A 22,269-nucleotide genomic window follows, 5' to 3' on the forward strand; every position below is an offset into this window, starting at 1 on the left:
GTCATTCTGTCAGAATTTTTTAACAATGTATTCACATATCACGCGCATTATATACATATATTATATACATATATCTTCTTACATTTATGTATAGATAGTTATATTTTATGTCAAGATTTTTTAATAGAAAATATTAATCATCACTCTCATCAGAGGAATCTTCCTCTGCCTCTCGCAGCCACTTAATGAACGGCTGAACGGCGTTTTTCACTTTTGTATGAAGCGCATCCGCGTCTTCGCCAGTAGACTCATACCACTCTAAAATCTTTTCCTCCGATAATATATCGCGATCGTAAAATTGATGCAACAGATGTTGCGTATACGGCAGTAATTCGTTGGTTGTACTAGCAACGTCTTCTATAGCACGCAAACAATCCTCCTGCCCGTCTTCGTTCTTAATATAATTCGAAATAATAGTGTTAAAATAGATCATCATAATTTTCAAATTCTTTTGATAATTCTGATTATTAACGGCAGTCTTTGTTTCGGAAAGATGGTGTAGCGGCAGACTGAGAATCGCTTTGATGACATTGTACGTCACCTCGCGGATGGTGACGTTGTACGCGTACCTCGAGGAATTTATCTCTAGAATTAAATTCTCGCAATTCAGCTTATCCTGATAACCGCGTAACAGACTATCGATAACTTCGGACAAGAACATATTCGTGTCGTCCGGAATTGGAGAATCACACTCCAGATCCTCTTCGTTGCTAGACGACTCTGTGAGCGAGCAGTCATCGCAGTTGGTTACCTCAGTGTTCTTAAAGTACAAAAATCCGTCACTAGCCTCGAGATCTGACATCTTAGTCTTAGACACACCGGAAGGTGTAGATTCGATAACAGTATCGACATATTGACTGCGAGCGGTAATGTCAGTTCCCGGATACAATATACATCCATCTATTTGGCTACGGTACCTAACGATGCAACACGAAAACAAGATACTGTTCGTAATAGTGCAATTATCTTTGATTCTAACGTTTGGAAAGATATAAGAATTATATATACTAACGTTACTACCTATGGTGCAATTGTCCGAGATCACAGATCTCGCGACTTTAGTATTATTTCCTAACGAACTGTTCAATCCAAGAATACAATCTTTTTCTAGTAAACAACCTTTAGCAAAAGTAGCAGTTTTGTGTTTATACGTACTCCGCGGCATGCATATAAAGTTCTTTAATAAGGGGAAAGCACTTGGTGCAAGGGAAAAACTATGTCTACGCAAAATGTCCTGGGTAAGCATATGATAAGCTTTCCACGATGTAATTGGCAAGGCATAATCCTCTGTGTTTAACTGCTGCCAGTAGATCCTCGAGTCCAAAATCTCCTCGTTCATCAATACTCCTCGAATAAAATCATCCATAGTCTAAAAACATAAAAATATTTTGCACAGTGAATTATATTTGTTTCATTATTACATATTTCAATTGTGGCGATCGTGGCGCAGAGTGATGTGCGCTGTTCTAGTAATCCAAAAATTTGAGTTCAAATCTGACTACAAATTCATTGGTCTTTATTCAATCACCACGATCACCACCTCTCGGAAGGTGATGGCAAACCCACCGAGAGTATCTTGCCAGGAGAAACCTCTCTGTATTTAGAGAGGGAACCGAAACTCAAGATTGAGAATTGGGGAGTTTGGCAGTAGGCTGACAACCTACTCCCGAAAAATACAAAATCTTGTCTCAAAAGCTCCTCAAAAATTCTGAGGAGGCATTGATTAATTGATTGATTACATATTATAATTGATTATACATATTATAATTAGAGATAATTGTGATAAAGTAACTCAGCTTGTTACTTACTTGAAAGTCAAAGTTATCAGCAAAGAGGGGCAAGACAGACGGCGAGCACAAGTAAATATGAGTATCCAAGTGACAAGAATTAATTTCAACCTCGTTATGATCGAGGAACCAGTTTAACTCAAGCTTCACTTTCTTCTCGCTGTCCTTCAGCTTGGTGTAATACAGAATTTTATTGCTGCTCTTATCGGATACAACTAGAGGCGCTTCCTCGTTGAGATAAGAGCCTTTCGTCGAGCCAAAATTCCGTAATACCATAGTCATGGTTGCCCCCTTATCCTTCTCGACTTTCGCACGATGAATGCTGAGCAAGGTTTTAAGATCCGTATTGGTAAACGCGTTCCCGCGAATCAGTACGAAGTATCCCCTGATCCATCCTTTTGTATCAATATCCCGCAGAGCATCTCCGAGGGATCTGCAGCCGTCGGAAATGATCAGGGATATCGTAATGCCTCTGTAAACTCTCTCCTTTGTATACTTTTTCAGTAGATCCACGTGACTGCTGCAGTAAAGGAATACCTCTTGTATCCTCGACTTTATCAACGTCTCGATCATGTAATCGAAAAGCGGTATGTTTATCACCGGCATTAGGACGCTCGGGAATATACTTTGCGCCGGACTTAATCCCGTTGTGAAATCATCCGCGAGAATAACGGCTTGCAGAACGTCCTTCTTACACACTTTCGTATTCATCGTCTCGGATGATCGTATCGATAATTCATTCACCGGCGTACAAATCGACAAATTGTCAAGATTTAGATAGTCGCGTTACGAACACGTGGAGAATTCATATGGGTTCCACGAGGTAATTGTGGTTAGTCAGGATACTTGAAGTTTGTAAGCCACTTTTTCAAGGTTTTTACATTACGCGCAATTGATGCGCACCGCTACGCTTCTTTGAATAACTCTTCGTAGGAGTATATGGAGGGAGTATATTATAAAATATATTTTTAAAATGATCAATCAACACATATCTGACGCAACTTCAAACTTTCGTTTCGAGAACGAACTCACCAGAACTCACTGAATTCGAAAATAACCTAAAAACAGATCTGACGGTGCGCTGGGCGCGCTACCGCGTATGTAGCGACATCTGACCCTCATTTTCGGAAACTTCAAGCAATCGAAAACGCGTACTTTTGATCTACCGTCACACTTGCCGATAATATAGAACTCTATACTTTTCATTCGTATAATAAATGAAAAACCTTGCGTTTGTCGATCATAACGAGAACTTGACACTCTCATTAAATTACGTACAAAATCATGAACGATGACACGAATGAAATTATTAGCTCGTAAAAATGTAAAGCATAAACTGGCGCAGTTAATTACAGAGCGATCACATACCTGGCACTTTCGCTGCATCTACGACGAGAGAAGAACAGCGAAAAAAACCTGCACGGGATCTCCGTCAATGCCGGGAACGTAGAAGTTGATTCGCCAATACCGAAATCATGCGATGTTTAACGTGCCACGAACATCCAACAAGACACACACACTCGCGATAATTTCTCGCCCGCAAGATTTGTATTTATACACAGAAACAATCGCGTGAAATCACGGAACGATTCGAGTGCGACCGTCATACATCACGATCACGATGCGTCTCATTACTGAAGTCTGAATGCAATTCGAAATTTAAGTGCGACGCTGTGATTCGCGCGGATTATCGAACGTTCAAAATAGCGAACGAATCATATTGCAGCAATTAGATTCGCTTCAATATTATTATTCTGTCTTGACGTAAAATAAATGAATATATTTAATCGTATAACAAGAGATCTTCATATATTCTATAAATTATGTTTAATTAAACTTATTCGGCAGGCAGACTTCGGAGCTATCCATTTGCTGATCAAATAAGAAAGAAAATTAATTCGTTATAAACATTACTTCATTCAGCTGTAGCGTCTTATTCCCTTTCTTTCTGTTAGAAATGTTTCCAAGAAGCATGAATGGGAATCTCGAAAGTCCGTGGATGAAAAAAGTCTCATCTAGTATTTTTCTTCGATGTAAATTATTCCACACTATCGTGCATCAAATGATGATTAAATTTCGAATCTAACTTAATTGGCAATTAACTTACCAATTGATATCTCTAATATTCTGTTGGATAGAATAATCTTTTATTCAGTATACAAACATGGAAAAGAAAATTAGAGACAACGAATTATAATTAGAAATGTTTGTAAGAAATTATCAGTTGAATTAATTGCTTATTAAGTTAATCTTTAGGTGTGTTGTCGAAAGTCGGCGATCCAACGAATAATCTCTATGCAATTTTGCCGAAATGATCAAAAAGAATACAATAACTCCTCACAAATCGTATCCCATACCATCGTTACTATCGTTTAGTGATAATAAAAATCGTGAAATTAAAAAAAGAATAAAAGATTATAAGCTTGGAGATAAAAAATACAGATATTTATTTTGAAGCAATTTTTACTTCCAATTTTATTATTCTTTTTTTTTTTTCAATATAATGTATCATCCAAGAATCTTAATGTTATTCTTATTATAGTCAGGTGCAATTGTTATAACAATTCATAATTTTACAGTAGTTATGATCATGATAACACTATAAATTTCTTTGCCTAATAATATAATACGCTGCATGATATGAGAAATTTTGTGTAATATAATTTAGTACATATGTGTGATAAAAATCAAATCGTGTCTGATAAAAGGTAAGATAAAAGATAAAAGATAAAAGGTTAACGATTACATAGAATTACATAAGATAATACTAAAGAATTATACAAATTGTTCACATTATGCAAATGTTCCTATTATTGTTCATTATACAATTGTATTATACAATTGTTGTTATTATTCTTCGCGTTACAAAAAAAGCTATATTGTTGTTTCATTCAATTTGATTCACTTAGGGCCAATTTCTTCACCGTTGGATAACTGCCCCCTTAGAAAAAGAGTGAGGTTAACCGAAGGATAGAGTTATCCGACGGTGAAGAAATTGGCCATTAATACGTGATTCAGAAATTCCCAAACTCGTAATCGCTAGGTGAAAAATAGACATAAATTTTACATCGAGATAATAAGACGTTAAATTAAACATTTTTAGCCAATTTCAAGATAGTTTTGTAGATTACGGTAAATTTGTTTTACATTTACCTCTTGGAAAAATATTTAGGAGAGAAGTAATATATCGACAAAAAAAAATAATAAATAAAATAAAATAAAATAAAATAAATTTAATCCAAACGAGTTTGAGAAATCCTGATTACATTTATCTCTCAAATTAATATAAATTTCATATTTTTGTGTGCATTTATTCATATTTATTATGTTTGATATATTAAATTAACTGATATTGCTGTTAGGACAATGAAATAAATGATTATTATACGAGACTAGTGTATAAATGGGCTTGTTCATTTTTCACTGACACAACAAAATAAAATACCTAAAAAAACATACTTAAAATACTTAAAAAACATATTAATATACATATGTGAATATCTTATAGAGAGAATAACGTATAGAGCGCAATGCAATGCACGAATCTATGATTGTATAATAATATGCAACAGTAAATTGCTATACTATGAAATGATCCGATTATAACAGAAAATAATTACGTGAAGAATGTAATGACGCTGTGTGAAGTTATATAAGTTATTGTGACCTTTGTAATATCAATGTTAACTCTGCATTAGCACAAATACATTTCTAAGTGTCAAACATAGCACTTAAAATTTACTTTAAAGTCGCACTAATCATTTATACACGTTAATTTACATGTGTGTAAAATTTTATTATTAAAATTTAATTATTAAAGAGTCAAAATACTCTCAGAGATATCTGCAGAAGTATAAATTTTTTTTTATTTGAACACAAAATATTTGGAAATAATATCTCATCGCAGTAATATAGTGCTAATAAAAGTTTATATTAATTAATTATTATACGTGCATTATGACGTAAATTTCACGTGCTTTATTCCTTCTTGACTAGATATTATAAGTCTTGCTAAATATATTGCTTTGTTATTTCTAAAACCATTCCATTATTTTGCCATAAATCATAAAATATTTACGGAGTTTTGAAAATGTACATTACACAAAATTCATATTAATATATAAAGCTCTAGGAAGCCCTATTTTTTTTTAGTAAGTTAAAATAAAAAGCCATTTAAAAAATTATTTAAAAGATGGATTATTGCGAATGTCGATACCAAAAAAATGTTGATACAAAATATTTCATAAAAATGTATAATTGTAACAAAATGACAATTTATATATTTTATATATCTTTTCATGAGTGATTCTTTTTATATGAATAATATAATGAGTAAAATTTCATGCAGTGCATAACAAAATCACACTATCTAAAAAATTTACCATTAGACTCACATTTTTTTTATGAACATGCGAGTATCGACTTAACATGCCTTTTTTTAAAAAGGATGATTATCAAATTTTAAGAATACGGCAATCCAAAATTTAACGTTTAATTCAATAGATTTCATAAAATTAATTTAGATTTTTACATTTATATTCTTTCTATTAAAATTTATAACTCCTCCACATATGTATATCTTCATAATTTGTTCATAATCTTTACTAATTAAGTTAATTATAAGAAATATATGATTTTTCGATTTTTATCAAGAAGTAACATATAATACATGTTTTTATATTTAAGAATTTTCATATCTCGTTAAACAATTAATTAACCTTAAGTACAGTATACATATATCAATTATATTGATGTTTTAAATGTACTATTATAATTTGTAATTAATTAAAAGTTTGTAAAGTACAAATTATGAAAACTACTTTAGTATCAAGACAATGAAATATTTTGTGACTCATCTTATATATCATTTTTTAAATTTGTGTTTGTATTAGGTAATAGAAGCTTTTATATTTTTTAAATAAGGATAATGTTATTATGTTATTATGTAAGAAAGCAAGATTTATCACAGTTTTTCGAATTAATGATGCATTTAAATGACCTATTACTATTTAAAAAACTGATAAATGCCTAAATAAAAATTTAGACATCTCAGACATTGTTATTAATATGAAATTATGGTGATATGCATAACACTTCGTGAAACAATATTAAGAAGAGAATACTGTGATATGGCAAAAATAAGATATTTCTGAACACGGTAAAAATAGATGCAAGTAAAGGAACATGTAAAATGATATGTAACTTAACGAATGCTAAACATTTACACGACATTTACATGAGATCAAAGTATATATATATATATATATATGACATGTATAATTTGCACTATGAGAATATGATATTGGCATAAATATATTTTTGACATATTAATACTTTTAACAAATTTGGCAATGTTTTAATGCCAATGTAGAATACGCTTCTAATACTGCCACCTACCTATTGCTGTATACATTACACCTTTCATTTTTACCTGTTTTAAAATTGATCGATCGATTTATCTTAGGAATTTTGTAATTCCTACGTAATACTAGTTATAAATATTTCATTTGTGACAGTGATATTTTTTCCTATATAAATTTACAGGTACTAATTATGCACATGCACAATGGAAATATTACGCTGTTGCTAAGTTTGCACCAGTTAGATAATAGCTCTAAACTGATGACGCATCACACAGTCACTGGCGGCCTGTATTCCTTGTTAACGACATAGAACTTGTGCTTCTTACCGAACAAGCCCCATATCACGGCAACGTTCTCGATGATTATATTGAACGGAATAGTGGATAATGCACCGCATATACACAGTATAAATCGAGCAACACCAAAACGATATAGAGAGAACGATTTAACTACTCCGAACACATACATGTAAATATTTACCGCGCCGATAAACGCGCAAAGAAAGTCAATCAACGGCGGGCAATTAATCGGACATAATCCGGCCAAAACAATGTTAGAAGTAGAGAGAGGCATCGTCACCCACGAGTAACACGAAATACCCAGTAACAATTTTTTTCTCAATGGAATCGCTTTGGAATGCACGACAAGTAATATACCTTGCAACCATCTTTTTCTCTGCTGTACAAAGTCCCACAGAGTAAACGGTGATTTTTCCCACATTTCGCCGTCTACAAAGTTGAACGTATATCCCTGGGAAAATGCCTTCATCGCAAAGAAACAATCTTCCGCAACGGATCCGTCTAATCCATTATTAAACGAAACTTGTTTTTCCGCTGCCATCTGTAATACATATTCAAAAAAACCTGTCGTAAAAATAGCAAAAGTAAAACAGATATATTTGTGTAAATGTCACTGCTTCAATAAGTGTTAAAATAGATATATTTATATTTTTATTGTATAGCAGTTAGCAAGTTTATTCCCAATTTTTTACATGCCCTGTGACGCTATCAAATTATAAGTAAAGGTTAAATATTCGTAAAAAAATAGTAAGCCATGAGTATTGATAATAAAATAAACTATATCATTTTATTTTAATTTTTATGTACGTAATTAGATAATGTTATTGGATACTACATTAGAGTATTTTAATAATTTATCTATGATTTTTCGTTTAATTGTTTTAATTACTGCAACATATAAAATATATTTTATTAGTTTTATATCAAATATTTAAATTTTTTGCTTTAAAAAGAATTTATATTATATAATCAATATTATTTTTCCAAATTAAAATGTTCTCTTATTATCTACGTGTTAAAATTCAATCTCATAATAACTCATAATAAATTGTTAATTAAAAGTTATATTTTAACGATTCAATTCGCTTCGGTTCGAATTCGAAAGAGGAAATAAAATTTGATTCAATTCGATATCAAAAATCTTTAATTCACGCATCTCTAGTATATATGTATATAAAAAAGTAATACGTCTTTTTAAAAAAATTTATATAAATTTGCTATGATAAGATATAGTATAAATTTGATGAATTATCAGTAATTACCTGCGTGACAACATACGATCCTTTCATGCTAAAAAATGGCTTGTGAAACATAGTGAACTGTAATCTTAGCTTTCCCATATCGTCCGCTACTCTGAAGCTATCAGCCAGAGTCGTAATCCAGTTAACAACATCTTCATTAGCGTACGTGATTAACCCTTGACCAAATTGATGTTTGCCATCCAGTACAAAGTTCAATATCCCGCGAACGGAATTTTCAGTCAACAGAGTCTCTTCATCAAGGTGGACAATCCAGTCGTGATCAGCCAATTCGTTTACCGAGCTCTCGAGGCAGTATTGTAAAGCACGAGCCTTAAATAAGGCACCACTACTTGTGCGATAATTCGGTGGGACAACAACTTCTCTCACCCTGCGATGAGGCGTCAAACCTATCGGCTTGTCGCTCACCACTTCTATTTGAAAGTTCTCGAGACCAGCCTCTATGCATTTGTTTAAGTTTCTCTTCACATTTGACTTCACTAATTGTGGATAATCTCCACGGGTCACTATTCTTATACAGATAAATGGTGCGAGCAGGGGCGAGCCTTTCAAGATAACTTTATCAGGGAATGCATTGTATATCGTTAATCCTATGAAATTGAATAGAACTTGAGGCAATGAGAGAAACGTCACTGTGCGCAGCAGATACAACGTGATTGCACCGATAATGCCGTATCTTGTCCATGGATCAATCTCTTCCTTCTCGTCCGTGTTCCATCGAAGGCCTCCGGATACAAATTCGAATACTAATATGACCACGAGCAGCAGGCAGCAGTGCAAAATATGTTTTGCTATACTGTTCAACATTATTCCTGCAAATTACAATTATACATTTAACAATAACGCATTTTGCAAGTTCTAAGTACAATCTACGACCACGCGCTATTCAAAGCACAATAGTTTATTCTGCGTATATGTAAATATCACTTGCTATACAACTGCCGTGGAATTTCGATCGCGTTTCGTAATCGTGACAGTTCTCATTAACCTAAATTAGTAACTATTTTCAAACTTCGCAGCGAAGATTGATCCGGCCTTCAATTCTTGTCGCATAACACGCCCGTATACGTACACAGCGTATCGACGTACACACAGTTAACACAGCAACATTGGCCGCACGTACGTGTCACGAATCACGATCGGGCTGAATTGCCAATAGAGGCTCGTGAGGCTCGTGACTCGAGGAATTACAAAATTAAAATTAGTTCACGCAACGTGACTCAGAATTCCCTCGAAGAGATAGCGAAACTGATAACCGAAGCGTGACGAATGGAAACGGTCGCGAGTTCTCGCGTGTGATCACGCGGACGGACGCGGCAACTTTTCTACGTGATCATGACTTAAAGCACCGATGGCAAAGTCCGAACATCGCGGCCGCTCCGTTTTTAGCGCGATCGAGCGAGCGTCGCACCTCCCGCGAATCCCCCGTCACAGTCCCCCGTGAAGTTTAACCAAGTTTAGTGAGCTTCGAACGGGCGGACGGGCGGGAACGCGCGCGCGCACGACGTGTCTCTCCCGACTATATCGGCGATAACGCGGTATTCTCGTATAACCTTGCCGTTATCGCACTCTTGTCTCGCGGACGAATGATTTGTAGGGGTATTGCGTGGGCGAACGCTGGACGCCCGGCGTGCCAGCCGACCGTTGGTCGTAAACAAGCGTAGCCTTGAAATCTTGAATCGAGACGGAACTCAGCCGTTTAGCGTTCATCGTGTTCGGAGCTTCGGGCGCTCCGGACGCACGTACCTGTGGTGGTCGACGGTGGTCAACGAATTTTCAGACGTGCTTGACAGTCGCGAACGCGCCGGCTCTGCCCATTGCCCACGACGCCCACAACGCCCACGGCGACGGGCGACGGTCGAATCGGGCGGATTCAGCGCCTTGTCGAATCGGCGCGCGGACGCGTTTTCATAATTTTAACGCGACCGTCTCAACCGTCTGACTCACGCATGCACGCACAGCCGTCGCACTTCACCACTTACGCGCGAGCGAGGGTTCAACGCACCGGTTTGCGTTTCTTTATTTATTTATTTATTTTTTTACCGTTGTCGAGTGATCTCGAGGAAGAGCGACCGATCGACTCTTTCGAGCGGCTCCGTCCACACTCCACCTCCACAGCAAGGATTCGATCGGCCTTTTTGCGGGATTCATTGTGCGATGTGCGATTGCATGCAGCGCTGAATGCATAAAGCTGCATCCCCATGGAGAAAGCAATAGCGGAATTATTCTGATTGGCTAATCTCCAGGTGGGGGCTCTCTAGGTGGAATATTAGCCAATCAGAGTAAAGGCCCTTAATAGATTTTCATCAGCCTATCGGAAGCTGTGTATCAATGCTGCAGCAAGGGCCTTTACATTTCATAGGGATCACTAGTGGTAGCACTGGTAGCTTCTAGTCGCATGTCGCACGTGTGCATAAAATTTCTAATTGGAATGTTTAACATTTTGAGATAAAGCCGTCTGAATTATATGAATCGTTCATAACTTTATCTGCAATCTAATAAACATGGGAAAGCTGGACGTGAAGATATTGCGGTATTTAACCTCGGAATACTTTCGTGTTTTGACAGCGGTATGCATTTTTTAACCTATATTCGTTTGTGAATTACAAGATCCTTAATAAGCTTTTGTTGGATCTGTATATATTCCATTGCTTTTCTTCTTTCTAATTATAACAGTTCTACATCCATTTCTTATATTTCAGATTGAAATGGGTATGAAAAATCATGAACTTGTACCTGCTCTACTTGCCGCACAAATAGCGAATCTGCGTTACGGTGGAGTTCATAAATTGCTCAAAGAAATGTGCAAGTACAAATTGCTTAGTTACGAACGAGGCAAGCGATGTAAGGCATTAACATTTACATGTGACCATAAGGCCAGTTTCACCAATGTTGATTAACTGTAACCTTTGATTAAACTCACTCTTCATCTCTTTCTAATGTTTATTTCTATCAATGTAGATTAACTTTAATCTCGGTTTAACTTACGTTTTATCTCTTTCTAATTCTTAGAACTAAAGAGAGGTAAAAAGTAAATTAAAACGAGATTAAAGTTAATTTACATTGATAGAACTAAACATAACTGTCCCTTAGAAAGAGACGAAGAGTAAGTTTAACGAAGGTTACGGTTAATCGGAGATAGTGAAACTGGCCCATAGATTTGATTAATAATACGTGTAAAACATATGATAATAAATAAAAAATTTTCAGATGATGGTTATCGCTTGACGAACAGAGGTTACGATTATTTAGCCTTAAAGGTCTTAACACAAAGAGGAACAATATGTTCCTTTGGTAATCAGATCGGTGTTGGCAAGGAATCTAATATTTATGTTGTCGCTAACGAGGACGAGACATCGCTTTGTCTAAAGTTACATAGACTGGGTAGAACGTGCTTTCGAAACATCAAAGAAAAAAGGGATTATCATCAGCACAGACAGTCCGCATCTTGGTTGTACTTGTCAAGAATCGCTGCAACCAGAGAATTTGCATATATGAAAGCACTTCTGGATAGAGGTTTCCCTGTACCAAAACCAATTGACTTCAACAGGCATTGCATTGTTATGGAGCTGGTTGAAGGTGGACCTTTGTATGTTTATTAATGATATTTCTGTTACTAATTGAATACCACTTAATTATATATAATATTTTAATTGTATTATCTTATTTAGGTGTAATGTAAATGAAGTAAACAATGTGGAAGCATTGTACGACGAGCTCATGGATTTGATTGTTAGACTGGCGAATCATGGTGTTATACATGGAGATTTCAATGAATTTAACATAATGATCAAAGATGATGGCAAGCCTGTTATCATTGATTTTCCGCAGATGGTTTCTACAGAGCACGAAAACGCAGAAGCCTACTTCGAAAGAGATGTGAACTGTATCCGTGATTTCTTTAAGAGACGTTTTGGATATGAGAGCGAACTATATCCAACTTTTCAAGATATATCGTAAGTAGTGAAAAAATATATCTTTATTCCTATTATTGTATCTTAATTATATATATATATATTTATATTTATATTTATATACCGATCTAACAAGTTAATATTTTATCTATTTTAGACGTGAGGACAACGTAGATGCAGAAGTTAAAGCCAGTGGTTTTGCAAGGCAAATAGAAAAAGAAATTGATATTTTCTTAACAGAAATTGATTTTGAATATAAAGAAGAAAAAGACAATGAAGATGTTGAGTCTGATAAGGGCAGCGAGGATGAAACGTATGAAAATTGTGTTGATAATATCGAAGATTTGGAATATCAGTTAAATGATGTACAAGTTCAAGATCGAACTGCAAAAGAAAAATTTGATGTTTCAACAAGAGAGACAGTACTAAATAACGATAATGAACATTTAAAGGAGATATCTACTGTGCCATGTTCTGACAAGCAAAGCAACATGGAAAATGAATGTAAACGAAATAACGAAGATGTAGAAAATGTAATAGCCAATGAAGAACACAATGATTGTACATCGTATGGTTTATCATCAAACCCGGAAGACGAAGCAGCACAGGTTTATGATGACACACGAAGTATACGGAGTATTTCAACAGCTGCTACGATTGCACCAGACATGATAAAAAAGAGAACAAAATTAGCACTTGACAAACGTGAGAGGAGCCAGGCAAAGAGAGCACTTGTTAAAGGAGAAGCAAGCGCAGTGACGAGAATACGAAGAGATAATAGAGCTACAATTAAAGAATCGACGGGAATTTGGGGCTGGGAATAAAGTACAAGTTATTTATTGTAAGTTATTTATTACAACATACAATTTAACAAATACACGATTAACGATATAAAAGATTTTTTTGTAATTAGTTTATCTTAATACCTTGATGCATGAATACAATTATTTCTTTCTTGATATTTCCATTACTTATTTCCATTTATGTTGCTTACACGTAAGTTACGTAACAAAATACAAGCAGTTTCAGATATTACCTTGTTTAGTATTTTGATCCCATAAAACTTCAATAAAGATAAGATAGTGGAGACATATCTGAGGGAAATAAGTGTTTTCAAAATTGAATATTTCTTATCTTATAGAACAAAAATAAAATAAAAATGTAATACTGTATTTTTCTAGATACTATCCAGAAAAAGAAAGAAGAAAATATGGAAAGTAGTTCTATCTGTAAACTAAACATTCAATCCGTTTCGGATTGCTTCAACTGCATAATTTTGTAATATATATAATTATATAATTATGTAATTGCAGAACAGATACTATCAAAGATATGTACAGCTAAACTAATACAAGCGGTTTGCCCATATTATATGTGTATGCAAACTTGATATCCAAACGTATATAAAATTAGACGTGCATAAAATTTATGCATTATTAATGAATAATTTTATCTTGAGTATTGTATATTAATATAATTAAATACTAATGAGGAACTTTTTGCATCTTGCAACATAAAGCATTAAGATGATGGCTTAATCTATTGTAAACCAAACTAGAAATTCTAAAGATTCATATTTTTCTCACATGTTAAGCAGATACTCGTCACAGATGGACAATCAAAACAAAAATTATCAGATTCTAAATAAACCTTTCACACAAGATAAGAGTTCTCCAACATTTGTAGACCATATATCAGATTTTCTGATTTTCTCAACTTTTTCCTTTAGTCCTTTCCAATCGGAGAGTCTAATAACATCCCTTCTCTTAAAACGTCGAACCAATTAGAAGAATTTTGAGAAATACCTCTTCTAAATAGATCGTACACTAAGGATTTCCGATCTTTAGAGACAATTCGTCGGTCCCAAGAAGCGATAGCCCAAGCTCAAGTTCAGCTTCAAGTGTATAAGCAGTATAAGTACAGAAGGAGAAGTTTTCTAGAGAGGCGCACAATCAAGAGGAGAATAGGTATTTTGTTTTATTTATTTATTTTGTCGCATCTAATCCCATGTTACGTCACATTGCTTCGCGGTCGTAACGCAACGCACGAGCTACGGACGCAGGGTCGATTGATAGCAGAGAGGAAAAGTGGAACTGCATGCATATACAGTACAAATCGATTTAATAGTTCCCGCAAAACAGCGTGTTTCCGCGCTGGCATTACGCAACGGTTGACGGTGCGATTGCGAAATGTACACAAATTGGACTGTTCGATAATTCGCGCCGCGAAGGATGATCGCTGATGGTGGTGGTAGTGAAGAAAAGACGATAATAAGGTCGCGGTGATAGCTTCATACGTATATATACGTATATATACGTGTAATTGCGGGGCGTGTATATATAGCAGCGAGTTCTCTCTTGGACGCTGAGTCCCGTCCCGTGCGTTCTGTGTTTATCAAAATATCCGGAAGCAACTTGACGCAGGTGGATCACCGCTGAAAACTCTACTTATCTGTTTCAAATTTTCGCAGGAAAAACCATGCCTTTCATAGGCAATCTCTCCGCTGTACTGTATGGCATCAACGATTTGCGCCTGGTTAGTACACGATACGGAAGCATGATGAACTTGCACGGCTGCGTTTGCTCATGCTCGAATCGAACGCGCCACTTTTATGATCTTATTTCAATCACGCTGCAAACTTTCATTGGCTAATTTATATTTATATAGACGATGGAAAGATTAAACGAGGCTCTTAATTATATTTTACCTTTTGCTATAAAAATGAAAAATTTGTAGTTATTTCTGTTCCGTATAATCAGTTAGTGCGTTTATGTGTATAATTTTTGTAATATTATAATAACATGTACAATTGTTATTTAATTAAAGTTTATTAAATTAAATATGCGATTTAAATTTATATTCGCGGCTGTGTAAAATTTCTAAAAGAAGTTTATAATATTCTTTTTTTATTTTAGTTAACATTCTCTAAATATTTTATACATTTTGTGAACTTACAATTTTACTTTCTTCTTTTTTTCCTTTGCATTTGAATACACGATTATTTTATTTTAAATATAAGAAACACAAGATAATGCATCTCTAAATAAATTATCAAAGACAGAGTCAATCTTTTGTCGCCCTTTTTGTAGAAAGTGAAAGTGAATTTGTTCATTTCGTAACGGTATTATTGATAGCTTAATGCTATCAATAACTGCCGAACTGCTACTGTAAACTAACGTTAAATTATTCATGTATATTCGATTATTTGTATATTTACCTTTTAAATCACTAGATTGTAAACACTCGGATATTACGCTTGCTTTTTTTGTTTTAAATATTTACGTCTTGTTTTATGGATTGACACGTTATTAACATACTTGTGAAAACTTGAAAAATGTAAAATACTTTGTTAACATTTATTTGTTAAATCATACAGTGCTAATTAATATTCACCATATGTTTTTATATTGCAATATTACGAGTACTTTAAACTCATATCTATTTTTTTTAAAGATACATAATTTTGCGAAACTAAATTTATAATCTCACATATCAAATTTAAATTTGTTTTTTTTTGCAGGTAAATAATAAAGAATCGCGTTTTTTTAAATAGATAAATTTTGAAAATCAGGAATTAACTGATACGATTTTCTTATCATCTGTTTCTAATATAGTTTTATGCAAGCAAAAAGATGAGGAGTTCCATTTTTCTAAAAACACTTTGTATTTCATAAATAAAGAATTTATAATTTTACAAAAATTAATTCTTATCAATTCTTTTTAATTCAACAATTTCTCATGTAATAATAATATAGCATATAGAGAATGAAACAAATCATACTTGTTTTGAGAGGATAAAAGCTATAAATAATTCTTTAATGTTATTTAATATGGTGAATACAGTTCAGATTAGTATGTTTACAATTACATGTGTTGATCCTGATTCTTGAATATAACTACTTAAGGCAATTGCACACGATACTGCAGTTGCCTTAAGTAAATCGATTGCACGTGCGCCTCGATATCAACGGATTGATCTTTAAATTTATATCATTCGAGCATCTGTGTTAAGCAACAATTTCCTTTTGCTGCATTATGACAATTTTTTTAAGTTATTTTTTGCCATTTGATATATCCTACAAAAAAATAAGTAAAAAGTTTTAAACTGATAATAATTATTCCATACAATTTATTTTTTGGAATGTCAAGCTTTGTAATTGTTTTATTATTACTACGTGCGCAGATTTTAGAATGTTGTGAATAAGTATATGTTTCCTGTAATTAAACTTAGTGATTAGACTCACGGGTAATTTTTTCTGTTTCAGGAAAATACGACTATCGAAGATCCAGGGGAAAATGGTAAGACATGCCTTTTATTAATATTTACTAGTTTTTTTTATCGATTATAATAACAAATATTTGGCAAAAATATCAGTAATGTGTACTGTTGACAATAAGAAATGCATTAGAACCGTATAACTGATATTAATAATATTGTTCTTATAAAAAGCATATTATTACATTAATCAGCGTTTGCTGGTGATATTATTTTTATTATTATTTTTATTAGGAAAATTGTAGAAAAACCTAGTTTATATTTGAAACGCGAAAGAAGAATTCTTTATTCGATTGCATAACATTTTTGTATGAATCAATTTACATTGAGTGCTATTAATACATACGATGACGCTCATTGAAGTAATATATGTAATGTAATGCTGTTCCAGATACGTAGTGATAAATTAAGAAGATTAATTTCAATCTAAAGCTGTTGAATCTTCGCACGTATATTTGGATCTTAATTAGTTAAAGAGTCTTTGTTTTAAGTTGTATTCATCTATTGATGAATAAAAGAAGTCGCACTAAGATTAGAAAGATATGAGAAGAAGAATAAAGTTTTGAGATTAGAATTAAGTTCATCATACTACGGGAGAATTTGGATGGAGAAGATTTTAGAAGCTACATTTTTGCACTGTTTTTTTTAATAAGCTGGAAATATCATGTTCTTTCATAGAAGTTCTCTTGGAAATGGGATGCGTAGGAATCTGTGGGTCGGATGTTCATTATCTTGTTAATGGCAGAATCGGCGATTTTATAGTGAAGAAACCCATGATCATCGGTCACGAGTCTTCCGGAACCGTTTTCAAGCTTGGGAAAAATGTCAAGAATTTAAAAGTACGTATATGTCATGCACGTATATTTACTTACAATTAATTACTTTCTCTTGTGAGCTAATATAGCATGCTTTCCATTTATTGACACAAGTCGACACAAATGTCATTCTATCTTTCTTTGCATTCAATGAGTAACAAAGACAGAACAACACTTGTGTCAACTTGTGTCAGTAAATAGAAAGCACCCATAGGTAATATTAAAGAATTTATTCGCATTATTCTCTCATATAAAATATATAATATGATATGTTCTTGATATTATCTTGTTATTTTAAAAAAAAATTTTTTATAGGTCGGTGATCGTGTTGCCATTGAGCCTGGTGTGCCTTGCAGGATATGCACGTATTGCAAAGAAGGACGTTATAATCTGTGCAAGGATATTGTGTTTTGCGCAACTCCACCCGTGCACGGCAGCTTAAGACGTTTTTACAAGCATGCAGCCGATTTCTGTTTCAAGTACGCATAGTTAATTACGTATTTCGCTTACACATAATTACGGTAAAACCGATAGTATGCAAACAATGATGCAAGGCAGCTAGGTAGAGCTCTTTTTTTGAATACAATAAAATAATTTGATAAAACATATTGTCGCAGATGGAAAGAAAATTAACTTCTGCATTTGTGATCTTTTGTAACAGATTGCCCGATCATGTGAGTTTAGAGGAAGGAGCGCTTTTAGAGCCATTGTCAGTGGCAGTACACACTTGCAAACGGGCCGAAATCGGAATCAATTCCAAAGTATTAATTCTGGGTGCTGGCCCGATCGGTTTGGTGACGTTGCTGGTAGCCAAAGCCATGGGCGCGAACAAAATAGTTATCACGGGTATGTGTTTAAAGGATAAAATTTGAGGCGAAAGTAAAATATTTCAACCTATGTTTTAACAATTTTCTTTATTATCAATCAATACTTCAAGTAATCATTACAAACAACTAAAAGGTATGACATAATACGTTAATAAATAACAATTATGATGGAAAATAAATGAAAAATTATACCTCGTCTATAGTCTTACGAAACTAACTGCGGTATCGAAATTCTGTTATTTTCTAAAAAATTCTCTGCATTTTATTAAATATTGAGTTTCTATTTGAGTTAAAATAGTATTTCAGTATTTTTTTATTGAAGTAAAGTAAACTTGCGATACAGAACGACAAGTTGTCACTTAACGGAAAATTCTGCAGTGACTACGTTTGTATATCTCGCTGCGATAACAGAAGTTTTAACGATATATTATCCGTTTGCGAAACGATTAGTAGATATCAAAAGTTATGTAATTGTCAATTTACGTAATGACGAATGACGAGAGAAAAACATACACGTTTCTGATAGCCAAAGCCATCACGGTCGTGAACACAGTAGTTATCACGACTATGTGTTTAAAATACTTTAAAAGATAAAATTTGAGGCGAAAGGAAAAACATTTTTAACCTATGTTTCAACAATTTTCTTTATCATCAATCAATACTTCAAGTAATTATTACAAACAACTAAAAGATATGAGATAATACAATTACGATGGAAAATAAAAGAAAAATTATACCTCGTCTTATATTCTTACCAAACTAACTGCGGTATCGAAATTCTGTTATTTTCTAAAAAATTCTCTGCATTTGATTAAATATTGGGTTTCTATTATGAGTTAAAATAGTATTTCAGTATTTTCTTATTGAAGTTAACTTGCGATACAGAGCGACATGTGGTCACTGAACGGAAAATTCTGTAGTGATTGCGTTTGTATATCGCGCTGCGATAACAGAAGTTTTAACGATCTATCACAAATCTGTTTGCGAAACGATAAGATATCAAGTTATAGTAATTGTCAATTCATGTAATAGCAAATGAGAGAAAAACATTCAGTAGATGTGGAGTAGTGGTGTTGCAATCGATCGCGAGATAAGCCTCATCGAGGCTGCATTTAGCATGATAGATACTACTTGTGGAACAGGAATGTGTATCACCGAGGTCACGCAGTCACAAAGTGTCGCGTCTAGTAGTCATTTTTCTATTGCAAATTTGAACTACGCATTGAAGACATAGAGCGCTGTCTTTTCAAAAGGAGGCCATCTTTCTTCCTAAATAATGCATATTTCCTCTTTTGTAGGTAGCACAATGCGTTTCACAAGTAGCACAAGTCCTCCCTCGAAGAATTCTAAATTCAAGCCTATACAACTTATAAATAAGATGTAAATAGACGCGATTTATGTTTGTAGATATGGTGGAAAGTAGACTGAACGTAGCGAAGAAACTCGGCGCCGACGGCACGTATCTGGTGCAAAAGAATAGATCGGAGGAGGATACAGTGGCTGACATTCATGCAATCTTCGAGGGTGAACCTAACAGGACGATAGACGCTTGCGGTGCACAAGCCTCCATTCGTTTAGCGATTCTCGTAAGTTACGAAATACATCTTTTTTAAAATTAGATTATTTAAAATTAGTTGACTAATAGAGAAATTAGATTAATCATATTTACTATTATATTATATTTAATACTATTATATTTAATCATATTTGTATTATATCAGGCGACCGAAACCGGTGGAGTTGTGGTGTTAGTGGGATTGGGTGCTCCAGAGGTGCAAATTCCACTGATAAATGCCCTGACGAGAGAAGTCGACATCAGGGGTGTCTTCCGATACGTAAATGAGTAAGTTTCAATTAGTCAAGAGTTGTACGTTAAATAGAAAAGATATAACCAACTCCGATACTTCGTGACAAATTAAATGCCAATATGATTGCCGTGCCAAATCAATTATTACGGCAGAAAATAGCCTAAGAAAATTGCAATCAAGAGTTCTGTAGTTTTTAATTTATTGAATTTTCACAGATGAATTATTTTAACGCTTGATAGGAGATTATTCTATATGATCTTTTTCCCGATTCGTAGCTACAACGACGCATTGAATCTCGTCGCTTCTGGCAAGATAGACGTGAAGCCGTTGATCACTCATAATTACAAGATAGAGGAGACCAAGCAAGCCTTTGAGACTAGTAGGACTGGAGCAGGCGGAGCTATTAAAGTTATGATCCATTGTAAATAGACGAATCGCGGGATTTTAAGTACCAAATGCAACCGTAAGCTTCTGTGAGAAATGAGCTACATGTAAAGCTTTTATATTGCGACATGTTAACTGAATTTTACCATTTTTATCAATTATTTTAATTTGGCGTTTAACTTAATCGAGATATGGAAATGGAGAGACGTCTGGATATATTTATATCAACGTGGATATATCGCATTTTGACAGAATGTTTTAACGCCGAATCTTTTATCACGTTATCTCGTGTAACATTGCATTGTGCGAAATGTTAATTTATATGGGACGCATAAAATCATTTTCAAATGCCATTGTATAGAGTTCGCGTACACGTGGATGCATCACGTACACGTGGATGCGACAATGGCTCAAAAGATTAGCGGTGTCCTTATGGAAGAAACTACTGTAATTGCGAAAAAAACATGCACACAAAACTATAGCAATTACTGTAATATTTACTACAGTTTCGTGTACTTTTTGTGTACCGCAACTACAGTAGTCTTTCTGTAGTATTTTTTCGTAAGGGTGTAAGGGTCAAAGAGCGACTAGTGAATTTTAGTTAACAATACAAATAATGTACATGTTTGGTGATATTTTCCCAACAGAACAACGATATCTTTTATATGATCAATAAAGTCTTCTCTGAATTTTTGTACAAAAAGAAGGATATCTGCCGGATATCATAATTTTCGTTTTCTTTATATTCCTAAAATTTATTTCCCACAAAAATTATATTCTAATATCCTATCACATTTAATATTTATAGATTTATTAAAGATAATATCTGTCGTTTCAAGAATATTTCATTTTTTTTCACGATGAGGCAGCCATTGCATGCCGATCGTAATTCGCGAGCTAACATATTTCGGTATTCATATCATTCATATCCCCAAAATTTATTTCCTACAAAAATTATATTTTAATATCTTATCACATTTAATTTATTTAATTGTATTTAATTTATGGACTTAAAGATAATATCTGTCGCTTCAAGAATATTTCATTTCTTTCACGGTGAAAGGCAGCCATTGCATGCCGATCGTAATTCGCGAGAATGTAGAAAATGCAACGAATTATGCAAAATGCAACGAGAGTATTATCTAATGCAGAAATTAAATTTAAGATGTTTCTCAGCGATCGTTGAAATATTGGATATCGAAATATTCAACAATCGCTAAGAAACATTTTAAATTTCTGCATTAAATAATACTCTTGTTGCATTTTGCATAATTCGTTGCATTTTCTACATTCACCCCCTTTGCCTCTCCCTCTGAAAACCGAACGAAATCCTTCATCTCTCGCGAAACGCAAAAGGCGCGAAGCGAAACGAAAGAGTTCAAACCTAATTACCGCGACACGATTGGTCCGCCGTTTCGGAGCCCGCCAATCGCAGGCGTCGCTGCTCGGTGGGCTCCGAATCGCGAATCATTCACGGCCGCGTCGCGACGACTCGAGGTAACAGTGTTCGTCTCGCTCCGTGTTTCTCGCGTCCGTT

The 22,269-nt window shown here is 34.2% G+C and overlaps 4 protein-coding genes across 7 annotated transcripts; 2 read left to right on the forward strand and 2 right to left on the reverse strand.

Moving 5' to 3' along the window:
- Window positions 1-4: 4 nt before the first annotated feature.
- On the reverse strand, window positions 5-2,989 carry Eif2bepsilon (eukaryotic translation initiation factor 2B subunit epsilon). Its single transcript, XM_071702372.1, has 2 exons — window positions 1,809-2,989; window positions 5-1,369 (listed from the first exon to the last, which is right to left on the reverse strand). The coding sequence occupies exons 1-2, from the start codon at window positions 2,496-2,498 to the stop codon at window positions 134-136; spliced, it is 1,926 nt and encodes a 641-aa protein (XP_071558473.1). The 5' UTR covers window positions 2,499-2,989; the 3' UTR covers window positions 5-133.
- Window positions 2,990-4,232: 1,243 nt separating this feature from the next.
- Window positions 4,233-10,827, reverse strand: Egh (beta-1,4-mannosyltransferase egh). 4 transcript variants are annotated; one of them, XM_071702376.1, is made up of 3 exons: window positions 10,752-10,827; window positions 8,712-9,520; window positions 4,233-7,990 (listed from the first exon to the last, which is right to left on the reverse strand). In XM_071702376.1, exons 2-3 carry the CDS (start codon window positions 9,513-9,515, stop codon window positions 7,418-7,420), a joined length of 1,377 nt encoding a protein of 458 aa, XP_071558477.1. In that variant the 5' UTR covers window positions 9,516-9,520; window positions 10,752-10,827; the 3' UTR covers window positions 4,233-7,417. The 4 variants fall into 4 exon arrangements, with proteins under 4 accessions (XP_071558477.1, XP_071558476.1, XP_071558479.1 ...); XM_071702375.1 differs by having other exon boundaries at window positions 10,455-10,809; XM_071702378.1 differs by lacking the exon at window positions 10,752-10,827 and adding an exon at window positions 9,781-10,441.
- Window positions 10,828-10,862: 35 nt separating this feature from the next.
- Riok2 (RIO kinase 2) lies at window positions 10,863-15,158 on the forward strand. Its single transcript, XM_071702374.1, has 6 exons — window positions 10,863-11,278; window positions 11,411-11,552; window positions 11,919-12,297; window positions 12,380-12,664; window positions 12,780-13,463; window positions 13,804-15,158. Exons 1-5 carry the CDS (start codon window positions 11,213-11,215, stop codon window positions 13,444-13,446), a joined length of 1,539 nt encoding a protein of 512 aa, XP_071558475.1. The 5' UTR covers window positions 10,863-11,212; the 3' UTR covers window positions 13,447-13,463; window positions 13,804-15,158.
- On the forward strand, window positions 14,966-21,438 carry LOC139770436 (sorbitol dehydrogenase). The gene is made up of 8 exons (XM_071702379.1): window positions 14,966-15,157; window positions 16,888-16,921; window positions 17,577-17,737; window positions 18,029-18,192; window positions 18,375-18,559; window positions 19,948-20,126; window positions 20,262-20,383; window positions 20,624-21,438. Exons 1-8 carry the CDS (start codon window positions 15,101-15,103, stop codon window positions 20,775-20,777), a joined length of 1,056 nt encoding a protein of 351 aa, XP_071558480.1. The 5' UTR covers window positions 14,966-15,100; the 3' UTR covers window positions 20,778-21,438.
- The last annotated feature ends 831 nt before the right edge of the window (window positions 21,439-22,269 follow it).

This window comes from Temnothorax nylanderi, unplaced genomic scaffold (genome assembly GCF_030848795.1).
Source record: "Temnothorax nylanderi isolate EJ_2023f unplaced genomic scaffold, tnyl_v1.0 TNYL_tig0029_pilon, whole genome shotgun sequence".
Classification (NCBI taxonomy): Eukaryota; Metazoa; Arthropoda; class Insecta; order Hymenoptera; family Formicidae; genus Temnothorax; species Temnothorax nylanderi.